This window comes from Solea senegalensis, linkage group LG8, assembly GCF_019176455.1.
Source record: "Solea senegalensis isolate Sse05_10M linkage group LG8, IFAPA_SoseM_1, whole genome shotgun sequence".
NCBI classification, from domain to species: Eukaryota; Metazoa; Chordata; class Actinopteri; order Pleuronectiformes; family Soleidae; genus Solea; species Solea senegalensis.
Window position 1 is genome coordinate 12,116,534 of NC_058028.1, and position 19,278 is coordinate 12,135,811.

Consider the following 19,278-nt stretch of genomic DNA (forward strand, 5'->3'; position numbering starts at 1 on the left):
ATAAACTGAGAGTGTTTACTGACCTCTGGTGGTTACATGTTGGTATTACATGTAATACCAAAATACCTCTTAGGACCACACGGTGGCGTAGTGGCTAGCTTTTGCTCACTGGTGGGTTTTATCTGGGTACTCTGCACCTCCGTCCAGAAACATGCAGATGTTAATTGGACTCTAAAATGACTGTATGTTCAGAGTGAGAGTGAGTGGTTGTTTGTCTCTGAATGTTGACCCTGCGATGGACTGGTGACCTGTCCATTGTTCACCCCGACTTTTGCACGCATTAAATCTGGGTTTGCATAGTCATTTGTGTATTTACATGAAAGATAACTCTGAGCTGAACATTTTAATTATACTGTGTGTGCATGTGCAAGTGCGTACTTTCCTCTCTAAGAATAGAGGGAGGAGTTGTAATCAAATCTCTACCTGTTGCTGCAATCAGATTGAAACCGTGATACTAAAGAAATCAAAATAAGAAAATAAAGTCCTCCAATGGACAGGTATTGGATATGAGCCTTTTGCTTTACACACCAAAACAGTATTTTACACCAACGTTTTGTTATGCACATGAATTTAGCGACCAATTATAGAATTTAGTGGTGCCTGTGCAGTGAGGGATGCAGCATTGCTCCACTTTCCCCCCATAAAGCTTACATTTTATTTGAATCCCTCTGGACTAACTACTAACCAAAACAACTACTAAAATACAAAGTAAATGTTGATGATTGCTATAACTTTAGCTATAAAGATTTTAATAGCTAAAGTTATCTTTAAAAGCCCAAGTTTTCCCTTAATGACAGCTGATCGGAAGTAAATGAGGTGGATTATATTTTAGCAGACGTTGTAAGTGCATGTAGTCTGTTCTCTCAGGGTCTTCCTAGGTCCTAGATAGTCTCAGCAGGTCAAATTCTGATAAAGAAGGCCGGCTCCATCATCGGCTGCAAACAGGACACCGTGGAAACGGTGCTGTAAAGGAGGATGCTGGATAAACTTTTTTCCATCATGGATAACCCCGATCATCCTCTCCACCACATCCTCCAGGCCCAGGAGAGCACACTCTCCAAGAGATTCAGACAGCTCCGCTGTCACAAGGACAGATTCAGGAAGTCATTCCTGCCATCAGCCATCAAGACTTACAATAACTCTCTGTAATTAAAAAAAAAAAGACTGCTCATTTGCACAATGCACATTTTCTCTCTGTGACATACGGTATGCCATTGCACTCCTTTCTGCCATTCCTTTATTATTGCACTATTTTTTCCCACTGTTGCACATTTTACATTTTATGTTTACATTACATTTTGTGTTTATAATATGTGTTTGTATTGCAACTATGTTGAAACAATGAATAAAGTATTTCTATTCTATTTTTGTATTTATTTCCTCTTTAGGACCTGTTCTGGCAAAAACACTGACCATGGTAGGACCAGTAGTCTTCATAGGGACCAAAACCTTGTTCTAATGAGACACAACGTTAAGTTACAGTTAGGGTTGTTTAGGCTGTCCAAAGAAAGTCAATGCAGTGTCCTAAGATGAACAGGTGCACAAACCTTTGTGTGTGTGCATGCATGTGCTTTCCCATCCCCTTGGTGAAACTGGATCCAATAAACAGAAACCATATTTGTTGACTACACCCCTTTTCTGACCTGTTTCTAAGAGTATGCACGCACACACACACACACGCACGCACACACACACGCACACAAAAATGCTAAAACCAAGTCTTAATCTTCAAATCTTCAGAAAAAAAAACCTTTACTTTGTGAGACAAAATGTCTTCCCTCACAAATATATGATATGACATGGACATGGAAAATCGGCAAAGACTGTGAAAGTTGTGTAGTGTGTTCCCAGCTCGGTACATCGTTTTAAGATGATATAAATGTTATTCAGTGAGCCTTTGTGGCTCAAATCTGGTTTTCCTTTTGTCCTTGCTAGCATCCCTGTTATCGCTGAAAGTGAGCCTCCATGTGTCTTGGCACAGTGGACACTCACAGGCCAGTTTTTGACCATTGATTTGATGTTTCTACTGTAAATATGTAGCCACACATGTGAAAATTACAAATACAATATAATTATATATAATTATACATGTTTCCCAATAACATTTGCAGTATGTGTAGGTAGTGCAGTGAGTATACCTCGTGATGTCGGCCTGTGACCTGTCCACACCCGATGACGACATTCACACCTGACAATGAATACAGATACAATACATACTTAAAACACATTTATACATATTCTGTATATCATATTAATATCAGTGCAGTAGTTCACACTCCTCTTGTTAGTGGGTTTTCTCTAGGTTCTCCGGTTTCCTCCCACAGTCATATTGGACTCTCTAAATTGGCCATAGGTGTGAGTGTGATGGACTGGTGACCTGTCCAGGGTGTACCACGCCTTTCGCTCCATGTCAGCTGGGATTGGCACCAGAGAAGTGAATAAATGAATGAATATTAATGTGACAGATATAGGACATAAGACATCACCCAGTTGCTTCTGTAGCTTCAGTAGCACAGGTGCACCACCTACCTACCAGGTGACCTACATGAATTCCTCCACCCTGGTTCCCAGAACACAGCAACAACAGCGCGTTTGTTTGAGTAGGATCAGGTGTCAGAGGGATCACAGGTATAACCAGGTGTAACCAGGTCAGCGCTCATATGAGAAGAAGCTCCACCAACAAGGATACATGGAGACGCACACGACCTAACAATGTTATGTTAATATTGCTGTAATGCCAATGCAACACTAATGTAACACTAACATAGACTACAGTAATGCTAATGCAAAGCTAACATAAATAACGTATCGCGAACAATAAATGTAGTCCAAAGGTGTAGACGGCACAACGCGATGTCATGATGGAAAAGAAATGAAAAGAAAAGAGTGGTTAAACTATCAGTTATAATGATAATGATAGTTATATCATTATCATGATAGTTTGTTTGTGTGTGTGTGTTGTAATGTGATGCCTGTGTATTATTGTAATGAGGTCACATCAAAGACAAAAGCAAAAACTGTAGGTCTACTTCTTACTCAACGCGCGCACACACACACACACACACAGCCTGTGTTGTGTGTGCGTGCGTGTGTGTGGGTGGGGTCCAGGTGTTTATTAGCCACTGTGTATGACAGGTGAAATCAGACGCAGGATTAACAGCTCGGTGAGTGACATGTCTGTGATTTAAGATGTTTTAAAATTATACTCAATTTCAAGAAAGATACATTATTCAAGTTATTATTATTACTATTATTTTCAATTTCATATTTAACGTTTTTATGTTATCCGATGGATTGAATTGCTTGAAATGTTCATTCAAACAAAAACCTTTTTTCTTTGTCTCAGTAGAACTTTTTAGACTGTTACTATGTTTCTTATAAAGGATGGACTGTCCCTTTAATAACAGTTATTAACTAAAGTAAATACAGTTAAAGCTTTGATGATCAATGAAAAATGTATCTATTTTATGTTTGTTCATTTCTGTAAAGGAAATCCCATGTAAAATAAAATACAGCAACTCAGTTTAATCCATTGGTTCCAATTTGTTTTAACCCAGTTTACAGCAGGCATACAGATGTTTGATGACTCTGCGCAGATTGTGCTCGACAGGTTAATTATTTTGTGGAATTCTAGAGAAGCTGAATAAAACAAACAGGAAACATGCTATTATAACATAGAAGAAACGTTGATATAATAATAGTGAAACACAATGTAACACTAAAGTAATGCTAACATTAAGCAGATATTATGATCACATAATGATAACAAAACGCTAATACACTAATGTTCAATGTGCCCATGCTTCAGTGTGACAGTGTTCTGGTCATGTGATTGTATAATATATGAAATTAATTTTTTCTGTAGACCATGCTGACCTTCCCTCTTTACCTCCTGCTGATGGTGGTGTCCCTCCCCATCATCGTGGTAATGCCTCAGACCATTCCCTTGAACAATACATACTCTCCAGGAGAAAACATGACTCAGGAGGAGCACTGCCACGAGCTGCTGTATTCACCAGACCCTGTGCCAATGGACGAGCTCCCATGGTACTGTCTGTGCATGCAATGTCAGGACAGCAAGGGGCCCAAAGGAGACAGAGGAGACCTTGGATTGCCAGGTACAATGGCAACAGTCCTCTGCTTTAAAGAGACAGTGTCACTTTTTATTGACTATTGACTATAGTGTGATTTACTGATACACAGTCAACAATTTCAGTGCCTCATTCATACCTATGGTCAATTTAGTGACCTCTTTGTCCTCATTCTCCGCTCTGCCCTCATTGTCTCTATTAGCCTATATGCATTCACTGTCCTCCCAGTCATCTCTGTCCTCACTATACCTTTCTTCTGTCAGGCATGCCCGGAACTGCAGGAAGACGGGGTGTGAAAGGGTACCGTGGTATTCAAGGTTTTATGGGCACACCAGGGATGAAAGGTAAATGTCTCTCGGTTTCTTTGACCTAATTCCTCTTCTACGTCCCACTTCACCTGGTTCTGATATTCTTGCTCCTCAGGACAGAAAGGAAACGATGGTGAAAGGGGACAACCAGGACTTTGTGGGATGGTGGGATTCCAAGGATCCAAAGGTTTTAAAGGTGAGGAAAGTGCCATCAAATTTCTGGCTCCTTTAGTTTCAGTTTCAGTTCCTGACCAAGGTTTTTGGCACTTACAGGTGAAACAGGTGGTCAAGGTCTGAAGGGTTACCCTGGGGATCAAGGTCCTAAAGGAGATGATGGAGTCTGTCCAGAAAACTGTGAACCCATTGTTGGTCCCCCCGGAGACCCAGGTCTAACGGGCCCTGCTGGACCCAGAGGGCTGCCTGGCCCCACAGGACTGAGAGGTCCCAAAGGCTATATGGGTGAAAAGGGTGATTTGGGTCAGTTTGGTGCTCCTGGACATGCGGGTGAGAAGGGAGAACTGGGTCCCCTGGGTGAGTGTAACTGTATAGATGGAATAGATGGGTTTCCAGGGCCGAAGGGGCCAATGGGAGACAAGGGGGTCCAGGGTCAGGAAGGTCCTGCAGGGCAAATGGGTTTAAAGGGGGATGAAGGAGACCAAGGGCCCACAGGAATAATGGGTTTGCCTGGTCTCTGCAAGCCAATGATCCAGTCAGCATTTTCTGCATGGCTTACATCCAGCTTCCCCTTTCCCACTGCCCCCGTGGCCTTTTCCAGTGTTTTCTACAACATCCAAATGCATTACAACACAACCACGGGTGTCTACACAGCCCCCACCGCAGGCACATATGTCTTCAAATACCACCTTGCCATTCATGAACGTATCCTTAAAGTTGGCCTCTTTCTAAATTCCATAGCAGTTGTGAAAACCACAGACAACAAACTGTTAGGAACATCCTCACACTCAGTCATCCTTCACCTGGAACAGGGAGACCGGGTTTGGGTTCAGGTGAAGGATTTGCACACTAATGGCATGTATGCAGGTCCAGAAATCAAAAGTACATTCTCTGGATTCTTGCTATATCAAGATGAATGTACATTTGAGGTAAGTCCCTATGGATAAAAGCATCTGCTAAATGACATGTAATGTAATGTAATGATACATAAATGACCTTTGGCCCCAATAGAAGTCAAAGATAAATGACGTTAGAGCACCATTACATGACTTCCTTTAAATATATTGCACCAAACCACCAACAATAGATTAGCACAATGAACTAAGCCAAACTACACTCAGCAGATTATTTTTGAAATCCCTTAAGCCAAACATTCATACTTCCACTAAATAAAATAGAATAGTTTGAACCTGATTTATTCTCTGTTGCTCAATACTTTAGATGATTGTCATTAAACAAAACTTAAAGAGTAGAGTGGCTTTGATGAATGGTTTCAGTCCTCTCCATGGTAACTAATGTCTAGCTGGCTATGTCAGTTAATCTTTCATCTGGATTAGTATCAGTCAAGAGAGACCAATCAAGAGAGACACAGGGAGAAGATGAAACATCTACAGTATATGGACCAATCACACTGCTTGACAAAATACAATCTGGGACACAAGATTCTACAGACACAAGATTCTATAGATGTACATTGTGCGAGGAGTGTGTTGAGCTGCAAGTAAAATACACCATTTTTGTCACTTGACATGTTTGAAAATGGTTGCAAGACAAAGAATAAATGAGGCTTTAGAGCTACCAGGCAGAGAACGCTGGGTTGAAAAGTTATTTTAAATTTAGACTCAATTTTTGTCAAACTGTAGAATTCAAACTACCTTCGCCATTTGTATGTGGGGTTTTTTAATATAGACCTCTATACTCCAGTTCACAGGTAATTGAGCTCACTCACCTTGACCACAATTTATTTCAGGCTGAATCATTTGGTTCACTGTGAATGTTTTCTGATAAAAATAAAGTATCTTCATTTAGATCAATTTTATTCTTGGGGTAGTTGTTTTGGTCGTGTCATGTTGTTTGTCCTTGTTTTCTTGGCTTTTCTATTGTGAGAACATCCTGGAATTTATCAGCAGCTGAATCTCATCTCTTTGTTAACTGCTGAGATTTCATCTAATGATCCCCCAAAACCTGGTGCATCAGTGTAAGCTGATCTGCCTCCTGTCTTTAGACCACGGGGGTGGGGTTTCTTTATATAACAATGGAACAAAAACTCCACCATTCATGCCCTAATAAGTTGATCAGAGACATAGAGATGATACATGTCTCCTGACACCCGAGGAAGAAACTGATCTGAATTCAGAAGGTTCTGATGACGCCCGAGTCCCAGAGAGATAAATGGTTTCCATGTACCTTTGTTTTTTTTATTTTTGTTTTGAGATGAATGTTGAGAATTTATTGACAAAAAAATAAAAGTAACACCGGCTGTTTTGTATAGGAGAGACAGAATGTTAACCCTGCATGAGACTATTTTCTCAATCAAGCTCCCATTAAGATTTCTGCCCCTTACCGCCCACTGTTGACAGTCCTGCACTATGATGGCCACTCCCGCCCACATCCCTCGGACATTAAAAAACATTGTTTCTGACAAGGACCATAATATTAATGTGTTTGTGGGGGATACCACACATGACAACATATCTAGGTCTGCTTTTTAAGACCTTAGAATCTGCAAAATGTTTGTATCGATTCAGCTTTTATTTTATCCACACGGAACTGGTGCTGTGGGGGCCGTAAAATGCTTTGTTTAGAAAATGAGTGCCAGAGTGAAAAAATCTCAAAATGCGACCCTTGCATTTTTGTTTGTACAACTAATAGACAACTGTGGGAAAACAATCTCATAGCCCCGCCGTCATTGTCTGCTCCTCTTTGTTTTTGTTTGTTTGGTTTATTCTCTTTATGTTAACTTTATTTTCCGTTCTTCGTCCCCATGGCTTGGTTCATTATGTCTCTATTTCTGTAATTGTATACATTGCAATGTATACTTCTTCAAACAACGCTTTATTTAATAAAAAAATTGTCAATCTTTGGTGTACTTTTTTCGCAGCATTACAGTGCCACATACAGGCTTGGCATATGTACTACAGTGTCAATTTTAGGGGTTTCGTGTGTCATCTCTTGAAATGATGCCCTGTTTACGGAAACCTTTTTTAATAATGAAGAGAAATATCGTATTTCAGCAAGCTGTTTCTCTTCACTACAATCACACTGAAGTTAATTACATTTGGTTGTCTGTTTAGTTTTTCATCTTCACTGCATTTAATAAAACCAGATGGCGATTGATTGACTGTTTCTCTCCAATTAAACAGTGAAAGGAATCGTAGTTCCAACCAGGAGATGAACCCAGTACCAACCCAATAAGCAACACATGTATACATATTTTAACAGTTGATGCAGAATGTGGTTACACATTTCTGCTTGCATGTGCATGGCCGGGGTTCCATTTATACTAAAAGAAGGGTCTGCTTTGGTCTAGGGGTCCACGCATGACCCCCATTTTTAACTGTATTGTTTGAGGGATGAGTTGTACAGTCTTCTACAGAGAGGACCTCCTGGGATGTTTTGTACTACATGGAGAATAAGCAGTCTGTGTGCACGGCCAACAGTTGGGGTGCTTGCATACATTACGTCCATACAGGGTCCACACATACCTCTGCAGACCTAGGCAGATCACACACCAACACAAAGAACAATAGATCACACATATTAATGAGTGTTAGGAAAATGTTATACACTGCCTGGCCAAAAAAAATGTTGCCAACTGGATTTAACTAAGCTAATAGGTAAGGGGTTGCTGCAGTTGGTCAGGTCTAGGTTCAGCAACATTATATGCCCAAAGAATGAGGTCAGCTGACTACCTGACTATAATGAATGACCAGGTTATTCCATAAATGCAGTTTTTTCTTCCCTGATGACATGGTCATATTTCAAGATGACAATGCCAGGATTCAGCAGGCTCAAACTGTGAAACAGTGGTTCAGGGAGCATGAGACATCATTTTCACACATGGATTGACCACCACAGAGTCCAGAATCTTTGGGATGTGCTGGAGAAGGCTTTGCTCAGTGGCCCGACTCTCCCATCATCAATACAAGATCTTGGTGAAAAATGAATGGAACACTGGACAGAAAATAAATCTTGTGACATAGCAGTAGCTTATGGAGACAATGCCACAGTGAATGATTGCCGTAATCAAAGCTAAAGGCGGTCCAACGATGTCACCCTTTTTTTTAGGTGGCGACTTTTTTTGGCCAGGCAGTGTATCATTTACTTTTGTTTTTATTTTATTATTATCAGAACAAAGTAATAACTAACACTTTAGCTTCACTGACCACTGAAATTAAATTTCACAACAGTTCACATTATATTTACACCTGAAACTGGATCATTTAATTTATAACACTAAATGTCATTACATCATTACACCACCAGCAATTAAAAGCTGCTACATTCATGTGGACACAATAATATGAGGACACAAGACGTGGGCAAACGACGTGACAATAATGTGCACCGTTGTCATATGGAGGTATGACACCAGGCTACATGACATGTGGACAAGACAAGGGGACAGATGATATGTGGACAAACAACACATAGACAGATATGAAGTTAGAAAACATTACACATACACGTGTACAGACTGAGTTGAAACTTGTCAGTTTGAATTCAGAGATTCCTCAGACACAGTTGAAATATCACTCTAGAGGTCTAAAAACATACATGTGATCCTGTGTGTCATCAAGTGTTTGTCCCACTGTCCTGACTTGCTGTGAGACATGTCCCTATTAGCCCATATCCCCACACCCTGCAGACTACAGTAACTGTACAAAGGGGCACTAGAGGGCACTTCATAAGAGGGCAAATCCTGTCTTTTGACTAAACTGTTTGTGTTTAGTCTCTGGACAGTCAGTATGTTTACATGCACTGTTTAATCAAGCTTGGACTGTAGCCCGACTGAGTCAGGAAATTGGGCAACTTGCAAAATCAGTTTCCTGTTGACCTTTACATCACAGAAAAACAGCTAACATGAGATAGACAGTGCTGTATGTTCTGTATGTTTCGTACCTGCTGTACATCAGTCCAAAAGTTTTCTCCTTAGCTTTCGCTCTCGCCGACGTCATTGTGTTGTTGGTTCTTTTCCAGCAGCAGTAATGCAGTTTATACGTCGTCTCCTTCTACTTCAGGGTCAAAGACCGGGGAGAAAACGTTGGTGCAGAAAGCCAAGGCTGACTCCACTCTGACTAAGTGTATACATGCTGGGGTAATCGGACTATGAATTGCATTATCCAGGTATGTTAGTCCGACTAAGACTATCTCAAACCGACTAAAGTGGGACTTTTAACATACATGTAAATGCACTAAGTGTTGTAAACTCGGTCAGGGCGATGATGCAGGGACATGTCAGACATTTATCTTAGGCCTCAGTGGGAGACTCGTCATCATCTCCATAGACCACACCCTTCAGGTAGGCTCGTTTAAACTCCTCAAAGACCATGTCCTCAGTCTCACTGTGGGACAGAGGGACACACAATAAGAGACAGACACAGAGAGAGAGAGGGAGCAAGGCAAAGGAACAAACGAGAATGAGAAACAGAGGGACAGAGAGAAATATGGACAGAGAGCGAGAGACAAAGAAAATCATAGGGACAGGTAGAGAGGAAAACAGACAGATGGATGAAGAGAGAGACAAAAGAGACTGAGAGACAGAGGCACAGTGAGAGGGACAAAGTGGTCTTACCTATCCTTGGCTGAAGACATAAGTGAAATGGGAAAAGTGAAAAAAAAGAAAAAAGAATATGAAGAAATTCTGATTGGATAGCTAGATATGAAGGTGGGTTCGGAGCCAAAGCCCCAACAGAGTTATTTTTAATATTGACTGACAGACAGCGGTGTCTGTAGGACACTCACTCTGAGGTCTGAGGTTACACTTACACATACGCTTTCATGCTTTACAGTGGGCATGTGTGATGCCTGGTGTTATCGACTTTCAAAAGTTACCAGAGCAGCGTGTGTCATGACCAGTTTCAGAGCAAAACATGCAGATGTTGCTAAAGCAAATGTGATGCTCAAAGTGTCTCTCCTTGATGTGTGCACTCGACAACAACACCTGCAACAGGTAAAACACCCTTGTCCAAGAGCTCTGTTTGTACAATGTACATGTTTGAGATTAAATTAATGAGTATTCATAATAACCAAAAGCTCTATGACACAGCATGATACCACAGCTAAATATGGAAAACAACCCCCTCTTGGGGAAGCCATATACTGTATGTATGAACTGATGGCATTGCTTAGATGGGAGAGACTGGGGAAATGCAGCCACAGCTCCATGATGGGGTTGATTCATCTAAATGGTAAGGCAGGTTGGGGCAGGGCATGTCATCAAAATAATCATATAACGCTTGATTGGATTGAAATTAGTATACTCTCTGACTAACTGAATTCTCAGAGCAGATTCGAGGGCTTGGCAACTTTTTAAATCCAAAAGAGTTATTAGACAAAGGGCTCCTTTGATACTTGGGCATGACAATATAACATGTTTCCATCATGGTACAGTTTGGTTTGGTACAGTGTGGTATGATTTAGAACAGTAAAACCTTGGGTTTTACTATAGTACCATTTTACTATGGTACCCCCAAGGGAAGGGTACCAAAAATGGAATTGTATGTACCATTCTGTATCGAATTGAACCATTTCATTCGGTGGAAACACGGCATTAGTTGATTAAAATGTTGATTTTCATGAACTTTAGCTTCTTCTCTCAGCTTCTGCCGTGACCCATTCACAGTGAATCAGTAGTGTTTCAGTTGAAGACTTCACTGCATATAAATAAGAGCAGTATCAAGCAAAGATGATGACTGGTGCCACAGACGTGGTGTCATAGCGTGACTATGATATGATAAGAGCAGTGACCCCACACCTCAGATAACTTCAGAGAAGGACACTCACCTGGTTCAGGATTTGGATTCATGAGTTTGAAAGGAAGCTCCACACACACGTCACTAAAACACACAGATATACACACACACTGTAACTCACAGATACATACACATCACTGTAGCACACAAATACAGAGTATAAGTGTGATTGTGTACCTTGATGTCAGTGTCCTTTTGTGAGCAGAGAAAACACAGATGTGAGAGGGGTCACAGAGAGGTCACAGTGAGGTCAACGGTTGCTGAGTCATTGTGATGTCACACTCACCCACACGCGATCATCCTCAACACGACCTTATAAGACACAAGGATTCCCTGGACGTCCATCAGGACATCCTGTTTCACACTGAGACACAAAGAGAGAGACGTCTGTCAAAATAGGGAAATTTGTATTTGTATTTTAATTTAAGGAACTATGCCAGTGTGATGCACCAGTAGGGTGCTTAGGCTATTATGTCTGACTAATATGAACTTTAAGTATTCTCATCATTAATAACTGTTGTGATACATCATGTGATGATCAGCGTGGGCTATGGGTATTTAAGATGTTGCTTCTGTGTTTAGCCACAGCCTGTGGGAAAGCCTGATGTGCTCAAAATGCTACTGGATAAAAAAGTCTTTTGAGTGGGCGTGTCCATGGCAGGAGTCTCAAACTCAAATGACCTGGGGACCACTTTCCCTAATCTAATTTTGAGACATTTGAGACCTCTGGTCTAAAAGGAAATTTTTGTTTCTCTTTTGTTCCTGTGTGTATCTCACATGCTGGATGAAGCCAGGTTTGTGTCCTCATGTTTTAGTCGTCCGTCCAGGGCCAGTCCTCTACGTTCTCTGTTGTAAGCCAGGACTGGAAACAGTGTGTAGTCTGTCCTCAGAGATGTCCCTGCAGGAACTGTGTCCCTGAAGAGACACAACAGATACAGACAGAGAAGTGAATAAAAAGAAGAGCAGCTGAATTTGTCTCCTCTTCGTGTATTGAAGCAGGGGTCTTAGGTCAGACTCACTCTGTCTCCTCTATGGCCACAGACTTGACGTATTTGTCGTTGGAGTAAAGAACAACGTTGGTCACCTGCTCCACTGCCAATACAAACGTTCATTAACAGTCAGTAACACCTTTAACATAACAACACCTGTAATTTCACCTGTGACATCTGTCCTGTGTCCTCACCTGACAGACTGATGTCTTTGATATTCCTGCTTGACGAGTTGGTGATGTCAACGTTGACTTTGACCGGCTCGCCATGGTAAAATGTCTGCAGACGGGAGAAAGACTGATTTAGCTACCTTAGCTTGTAAAGCTAATAATATGTTGCTAACGTTCGCTAAACATTGGTCTTGATTAATGCTTGTAAAGCTAATTATCTTCACAAGCTAATTAGTTTGTAAAGCTAATGATGTGTTCCTATATTAGCTAAACAGTGGTATTTTTGATCACCGACACTAAATCAGCTTCCTTAGCTGACTTAGCTTGTAAAGCTAATAATCTGATGCTAACATCAGCCAAATAATCACCTGCTCTGATTTAGCTACCTTGGCAAACATCTCCTGTAAAATACTCGTAATTTTTAGTTTTGAGAAAGATCTGATTTGTTTTTTTGGTGTGAATCTGTTTGAAAACACTTTACATTACAGTACAGCATCTTGGAATAACCCATCTTATTTATGATGCAATTCCTAGCGTGGCAATAATGGCAATAGTCTGGTAAGGGAGATAATATTACCATGAATACCATGAAAATTCCAAGGAAGTATCGAGGTAGTGGATGATAATTACTTTAGGCTATAATCAGTGTAATGTCTTCACATTAAAATGTTTGGTAATCAAAAGTAACATTATAAAAGTTTCAAATGCATCCAAGCTATTGCTGCAATATTACTTCATATTACAAATAATGTATACTGCACTGTAATGTAAAGAGTTACAATTTGTTTTCCTGGGTTTAACTGACTCTTTCACACATGAAGTTTCTTTGTTTACAAATTAACATAAACACTGGATGTTGATTGGACAGCTGCTGAAACTCATATGCAGGTTTTGTTTGAATCAGACTCAAATCTGGTAACCTTATGAGCTCACCTCTTTGGGCAGACTCATTTTGACATGCAGTGGATTCTCTGACATCAGGAACTCAAAGGTTGTCTCTGCGACCGGAGCCACGTCACTGAGTGCCGGACTGAACTGGATCTTACGGATACTCAGACGAACTGAACTCCTGCAGAGAAGAGACAACTCAGACTGATCCAAGCTCCGCTAAACCTGATCCTGATTATAATCTGGATCCCGGACTCACTGTTTGTTGATTTTCTCATCTCTGTTTTCACCACAGAATGCCTTCACCTCAAACTCCACCGCACATTTCTGTCCAGACACACAGATGGTAGCAGGACACATTCAAGGAGACAAACATGGAATTTGGGTCACTCAGAATACACCGTTCACATCAAGATCCAGGTCCTGGATCTAGGCTGTTCTTGGTTTTACAGTCAGTCTTTCTCAATGTGTGTGTCCAAGGTATGAACTTTCAGTACATTTTTTACATGTGAACATATGAAGATGTTTTCACCTAAAATCTGATTTAACAAGTTTACCTTTCCTACATCCAGTGGTCCTGGCTGCAGAGTGACGGAACATGGCAGGTTATCTGGAAACTGAGACACAAACAACTTCAGTGACACAAGTCACATCAGGTCAAGGACACATCACATCAGGATTGAGTCAAATCAGGTGCAAGTAACATCAGGAAATAGTCAAATGAGGATTAAGTCACATGGCATCAGGCTAATCACATCAGGTTACAGTGACACTGTGGTTGCCCACTATCCTTCAGAGCAGATGAGGAGGTCAAGGGTCATATTCGGGGTGCAGGAAGAGGATTCTCACCTCGAAGAAGAAGGGAAAGGCGTTGTCTCCAAGCTTCTGCAGCAGCTTCTTCTGGATCTTTGTGTGAGTCAGTGTGTCTTTGTCCTGCAACTCGGGGTAAACTTGCCGGGTCACCAGGAACAGGTCCCGCCTGAAGGCCACGCCCATCACGTCCATGTCCTGACGGCCGTACCGAAACGTGCAGGACAGCATCACATACACTGCACACAGAGATCATTTCTGAACTACATTTCCAGGAACATAAAACCTCAGGGTTTCTGTTTCTTCACTGAGTCAACTTTAAATCCAACATGGCTGCCACTATCAATCAACGTGACTACTGCTGTTTTTACATGACAACTTTTGACATTGTTCATCAATAATAACTGAAGTACTTCACTGATTAATTCATTGATTGTGATCATTTTACACACACTGACCTTTCCTTCCCTGCAGCTGCAGTGGATCGATGAGGATCACGCCATCTGAGAGGAGTTATTATTATGATTCAGACATATAGGATAAACTTTGTCAGCTGGATTTAATGGGCCTTTTGCACAGTGGCCTTGTGGTCACAGTAAAATAAAACAAAACAAACATGGGTGTAACTAATTAAATTAATGATGGCCAAGTTCCATTTATGTTAGAGCCCATTTATCTTGAGTTTAATTTTGTCTAATATTTTCTCTTCCTGCTGGCACTTTTACGTTATGTCCTTTTGAAACGGCAAGGATCCCAATATAGGCAGATCTGAAGTGAGCCGAAAAGGGTAGCATTAGGAAATGCCAGTTTCGGATTCTGATATGACGGATTATATATACCCTTCCCTATAGTCTACATTTACCTTGACACACATACACTCTAGCCCCTTTCACATTTGACTTAGAAGGACAGAAGTCTCCTATTTTTTTGCAGTTAGTTTGAGTTTGATTGAACTTCCGACATGTGTCTGAAGTCCCTCTCGCTTGGGGGCCTGAAACAACTGGTCATTCATCATAAGTTTACAGTAACACTATTCTGACTTACTGAACATTAACTGAACAAAGACGCTGTAATGTGATCAGTAACACATTACAGCGGTTCTTGCTAATACATGACATAATGGCTGCAGTGCAAAGGGCCCATTAAGTTGACTAGAACCAAAGGCTTGCTTCACTTAACACAAAGACCAGAAGTAGCAGGAAGCTATTAGCTAAGCACAAAGTCTAGAGTCAGAGTTGAAGCAGGGACAATCTGTTAGTTTATAGCACAAAGGGACAAATTGTTAGGCTAGCTTTAATTTTAGACCTCACCAACTGGATCCACAAAGTCACAGTGATCCACAAAGTCTCTTTTGGCCATGTAGACCGTCACCTGAGGAGCGATCAGAGGTTCATTCAATTCTAATGTATTTGTATAGCACCAATTCATAACATACATTTTCTCAAGGCATTTTAAAAGGTAAGGTCAACACATTTACATTTGGCTGAAGGTAAATATCATCTAACGTTTAAAAGAAATATTTGTTGCAGACATTGGACCATTCTTTCCAATATTTTACAGAGATGCACAGTGAGAGCTATTAGTCTGCAGTTTGTTGGCTGACAATGATCTTCCCCAGGCTTTCTAATTGGGATTATAATAATTTATTCACAATTTGCCCTTGCTGTTAAAAGACGAGAAGAAGAAGAAGAACAACAACAAGCTGTATCTTCCCACCATCAGTGAATTCACCTGCAGTTTTCAGCATTACTTCTTACATCATATTAACAGCATAATCCGGGTAACAAGGTGATTAGACTCACACTGATCCTGACAAATGTATCCTGCATCAGCTGAACCTAGATCAGATGAACCAGGTTCACAGGTGCCAGGTCACTTTCACTCACCGACTTGTCGTGGGAAACTTTCTTGAAGACGATGTGTTTTGGACTCATGGCGACTCAAAGACTCGACCTGCAGCAGAGGGAACTCTATTCAAATTAAACTTTATTTTTCTTCTAAAACTTTGTTGTCTAATTAATGTTAATTCATGTGTAATGTATATAATATTTTTTAACATACAAAAGTGTAATCATTTAGTAACATCTAATAACAGTTATTAACGTTTAATAACACTGAATATAGCCAGGTCTTCTTGCTAGGCAAGAGTGCTAACCATTACACCCCCACACACCCTTCATGTGGAGGATAAAGTGGTAGTAGATAGATGGATGAATGGAATGCTGTATATAATTTTAGTAACATTAACATTTAATTGTGCTTTGTTGATGTATCAAAATGATTATTGCCATTTTTATTCCAGACCACCACTCTAAATGTTAACAATCTCACAATCATCCAGTCGTGTTTTTTTTCAACTATGACCGTCTATGATTTTAGTGGTTCTCACTAAAATTCTGAATTGATTTTTATTAATATTTAAGGGTTTCTTGCAACTGAGTACCATCAGAAATCATCTGATACCATGCAGGCCTGGTTTAAACCTGTACCGTAAATTACTTTTTATCTTGAAAAATACTTGTATTGGAAGTGTTGTACATAAGGTTTATTATTATCCATTACACTATGAGGTTGCAGATAGTAGTTACACCCAAATAACATCCTTTCTTGTAAGTCAGTTTCTTTTAAATCCACATCAGTCTCAGGTCACCCTTGTCAAAGAGATCTTGAGCCCAATGGGGCTTTATCTGGTTAAATAAAGGTTAATTAATTAATTAAATAAAAAAAGAAATAATAATAATAACATTATAATAATAATCACAGCACAATGTCAGCAGATACATGCTGTAAGTTGAAATGATCTGCATTAAACAATATTGGACACTGCTGCACCTTTCTTGGATCAAAAACCATCAACGCAGTTGTCAATTTACTCCTCAACAAACATTATGTCATATTAGTTCTGGCAGAATATCTTGCAATGGAGTTACTTTTTGACAAAATATGTCAGTGTGAAATACTCAGTGACAAAGGGTGTTCCTCAGAGCTCAAATCTGGGTCAAGTTATTTTCACTGTCTATATTAGCTAATTTTTATGCTGATTAAACTATTAACCTGCTATTGTATTGACATTAAACAAAATGCATGTTTGTTTGTTTTCAAAGATAAATGTACAAAGAACATTTTAATCTACATATTGCTAACTTTGATGGGTCAAATATTCAAAAACTCTATTATTGGGAATATCATTGTCAAACTAGATATAATATTTACTCAGAAATAAAGCCTGCATTCAGTTTCCCTGCAGAAAAAGATACTTTTTTAATGGCAGTTTATCTCAATTCTGGTGAAATCATGAAGACATGCTGCTACTTCCACACTGAAGTCCTTAAATTCCATTTAACACTCAGCCGTGAGGTCCATTACTGGTGACAGCTGACACACTCCATTATGTCCAATATGATAAGGTGAAGTGACAGACGAGTGTTTGTCCTTATTATAAATTTAACTTCATATATTACATATCTTTTTTTCACAACGTGAAATCCTCTTCAAACTCAGTCTAGTGACTGACCAGTCCTTCATGTACCTTGTGCGAGGAAAGACTGCTTCCAGTACTTGCTTGTATGACTTAGACATTTTAGGTGTTTACCTACGAACTGTCCAACATAGGCTTTTAAATGTTTGCCATTTTGGTGATTATGTTTCTATCTGATCTTTGCTTGATGTCTTTGATGAGTGCCTGCCATTTGACTCCAAAGTCTTATATAGGTTGAATAAAAAAAATTAAATGAAACAGAAAACTGACCTGAAGCTGCAGAGATGGGTCAACAGGTTGCACCGATTCATACGTCTTCCCACTGATGAGCCGCTTATATATCTTCTCTCACACACTCACACACACACACACAGACCGAGCCTGGTCAGCAAGCCCATCATTACTGCAGGACAAAGCTGCTCAGACAAGTAACCTGAACAACACATGCACATACACACATTCTTGTGGAGCATTCTAACTGAGGACACTCAGACATAATGCATCCCCTTGCCCCTCATACCTAACCTTTGCCATCACATCACTACAACCAGGTATTAAGCCCCCCCCAAATGTCAGCACTTTCCCAAAATGTCCTCACTCCCTGTGGTTTATATGTCTTTCTGGTCATCGGGAAGATACAGTCTTACAGCAGCCAGTTTATTTATTGGCTGAACTTTCCTCAGATGTTTGCATCAGAGGCCAAGTACTGCAGGTGATGAAAACCATGTGATGTTTGTTTAGTTGTGTCCTTGTTGGTTCACATCATCATCTGTAAACAGGAAGTTTAAGGATGTGTCCACAACTAATCACAGATGATCAGCACTAAGAGTCTCTGAGCTGATCTAAGGCTGACTCAGCAGTGTGCAGCTTTGGAAATCCCACTACGCTACTGCAGCATAAACACATTTGTTTATTCTCTGTAAATAAAGGTCTGTAATGAGAGGGTGCAGCTGCCTCGCCAGCAGACTGGTTAACTTGTGAGGCTGGGACTTTCCAATAATCATGGCTTATTTAATCCTATACCGTTTCATAACAGAGCTGTATTCTCTGGAGCTAACCTGCTCCAGACCAGGCCAAGAGAGTCTTCCTGGTGTCTTTATACGGTCAGTGAGAAACCCCCAAAAACCTACTACAGTAAACCTTTTCTGGTCAACTGTAAAGGGTCACTATTGATTAAGTAGTGATTGATGACTGACAGCTTTGGCTATTTACTTACACAGTGCATCGTGTGTAGCATCTTTTCTTCCACACATCTATTACCCATACACATGCTGCCAGCACACCAGTCAGGAGCAATTTAGGGTTTAGTGTCTTGCACAAGGAAACATTGGCATATCATAGGAGAGTTGGGGATTGAAGAGGTACGCCTTGACGCGGCTGTGTTTTGGTAATTATCCTGAAGTCCACAGGGGGGCAATAGAGATACTGCACTGAAGCATTAAATCTATGACCGCTTAAGAATATGTTCACTGCATCATCTTTCCCCTTTTCTAACAGCAAACTTAAGTTTGTGTCACTTTGCAAAACCACCCACTCCCCTGCACAAAAGTCCGTTGAGAAAACCAGCAATTTTACAGCATTGGAACACAGATCTACTGCTGCCTTATTTGTGCCA

General features: G+C 40.4%; 2 protein-coding genes across 2 annotated transcripts; one reads left to right on the forward strand and one right to left on the reverse strand.

Annotated features, from left to right (window-relative positions):
- Window positions 1-3,148: 3,148 nt before the first annotated feature.
- On the forward strand, window positions 3,149-5,520 carry LOC122773553 (otolin-1-A-like). Its single transcript, XM_044032314.1, has 5 exons — window positions 3,149-3,164; window positions 3,866-4,118; window positions 4,355-4,435; window positions 4,515-4,595; window positions 4,673-5,520. The coding sequence occupies exons 2-5, from the start codon at window positions 3,869-3,871 to the stop codon at window positions 5,518-5,520; spliced, it is 1,260 nt and encodes a 419-aa protein (XP_043888249.1). The 5' UTR covers window positions 3,149-3,164; window positions 3,866-3,868.
- Window positions 5,521-8,769: 3,249 nt separating this feature from the next.
- On the reverse strand, window positions 8,770-18,777 carry LOC122774031 (S-arrestin-like). Its single transcript, XM_044033085.1, has 16 exons — window positions 17,934-18,777; window positions 16,072-16,138; window positions 15,496-15,556; window positions 14,644-14,688; window positions 14,225-14,424; window positions 13,933-13,992; window positions 13,635-13,702; window positions 13,421-13,556; window positions 12,512-12,596; window positions 12,348-12,420; window positions 12,106-12,243; window positions 11,615-11,692; window positions 11,506-11,520; window positions 11,360-11,412; window positions 10,149-10,158; window positions 8,770-9,918 (listed from the first exon to the last, which is right to left on the reverse strand). The coding sequence occupies exons 2-16, from the start codon at window positions 16,117-16,119 to the stop codon at window positions 9,825-9,827; spliced, it is 1,164 nt and encodes a 387-aa protein (XP_043889020.1). The 5' UTR covers window positions 16,120-16,138; window positions 17,934-18,777; the 3' UTR covers window positions 8,770-9,824.
- Between the last annotated feature and the right edge of the window lie 501 nt (window positions 18,778-19,278).

What these genes read in the sequence shown, in the direction of transcription:
- LOC122773553 (XM_044032314.1), top strand. Translation starts at nt 3,869, where the DNA reads ATGCTGACCTTCCCTCTTTACCTCCTGCTGATGGTGGTGTCCCTCCCC. An exon ending in GGGCACACCAGGGATGAAAG is followed by an intron (nt 4,436 to 4,514) that starts GTAAATGTCTCT and finishes CTTGCTCCTCAG; the next exon opens with GACAGAAAGGAAACGATGGT. An exon ending in AGGATCCAAAGGTTTTAAAG is followed by an intron (nt 4,596 to 4,672) that starts GTGAGGAAAGTG and finishes TGGCACTTACAG; the next exon opens with GTGAAACAGGTGGTCAAGGT.
- LOC122774031 (XM_044033085.1), bottom strand. Translation starts at nt 16,119, where the DNA reads ATGAGTCCAAAACACATCGTCTTCAAGAAAGTTTCCCACGACAAGTCG. An exon ending in CCTTTCCCTTCTTCTTCGAG is followed by an intron (nt 13,993 to 14,224) that starts GTGAGAATCCTC and finishes TTTGTGTCTCAG; the next exon opens with TTTCCAGATAACCTGCCATG. An exon ending in GATGAGAAAATCAACAAACA is followed by an intron (nt 13,557 to 13,634) that starts GTGAGTCCGGGA and finishes TCTTCTCTGCAG; the next exon opens with GAGTTCAGTTCGTCTGAGTA.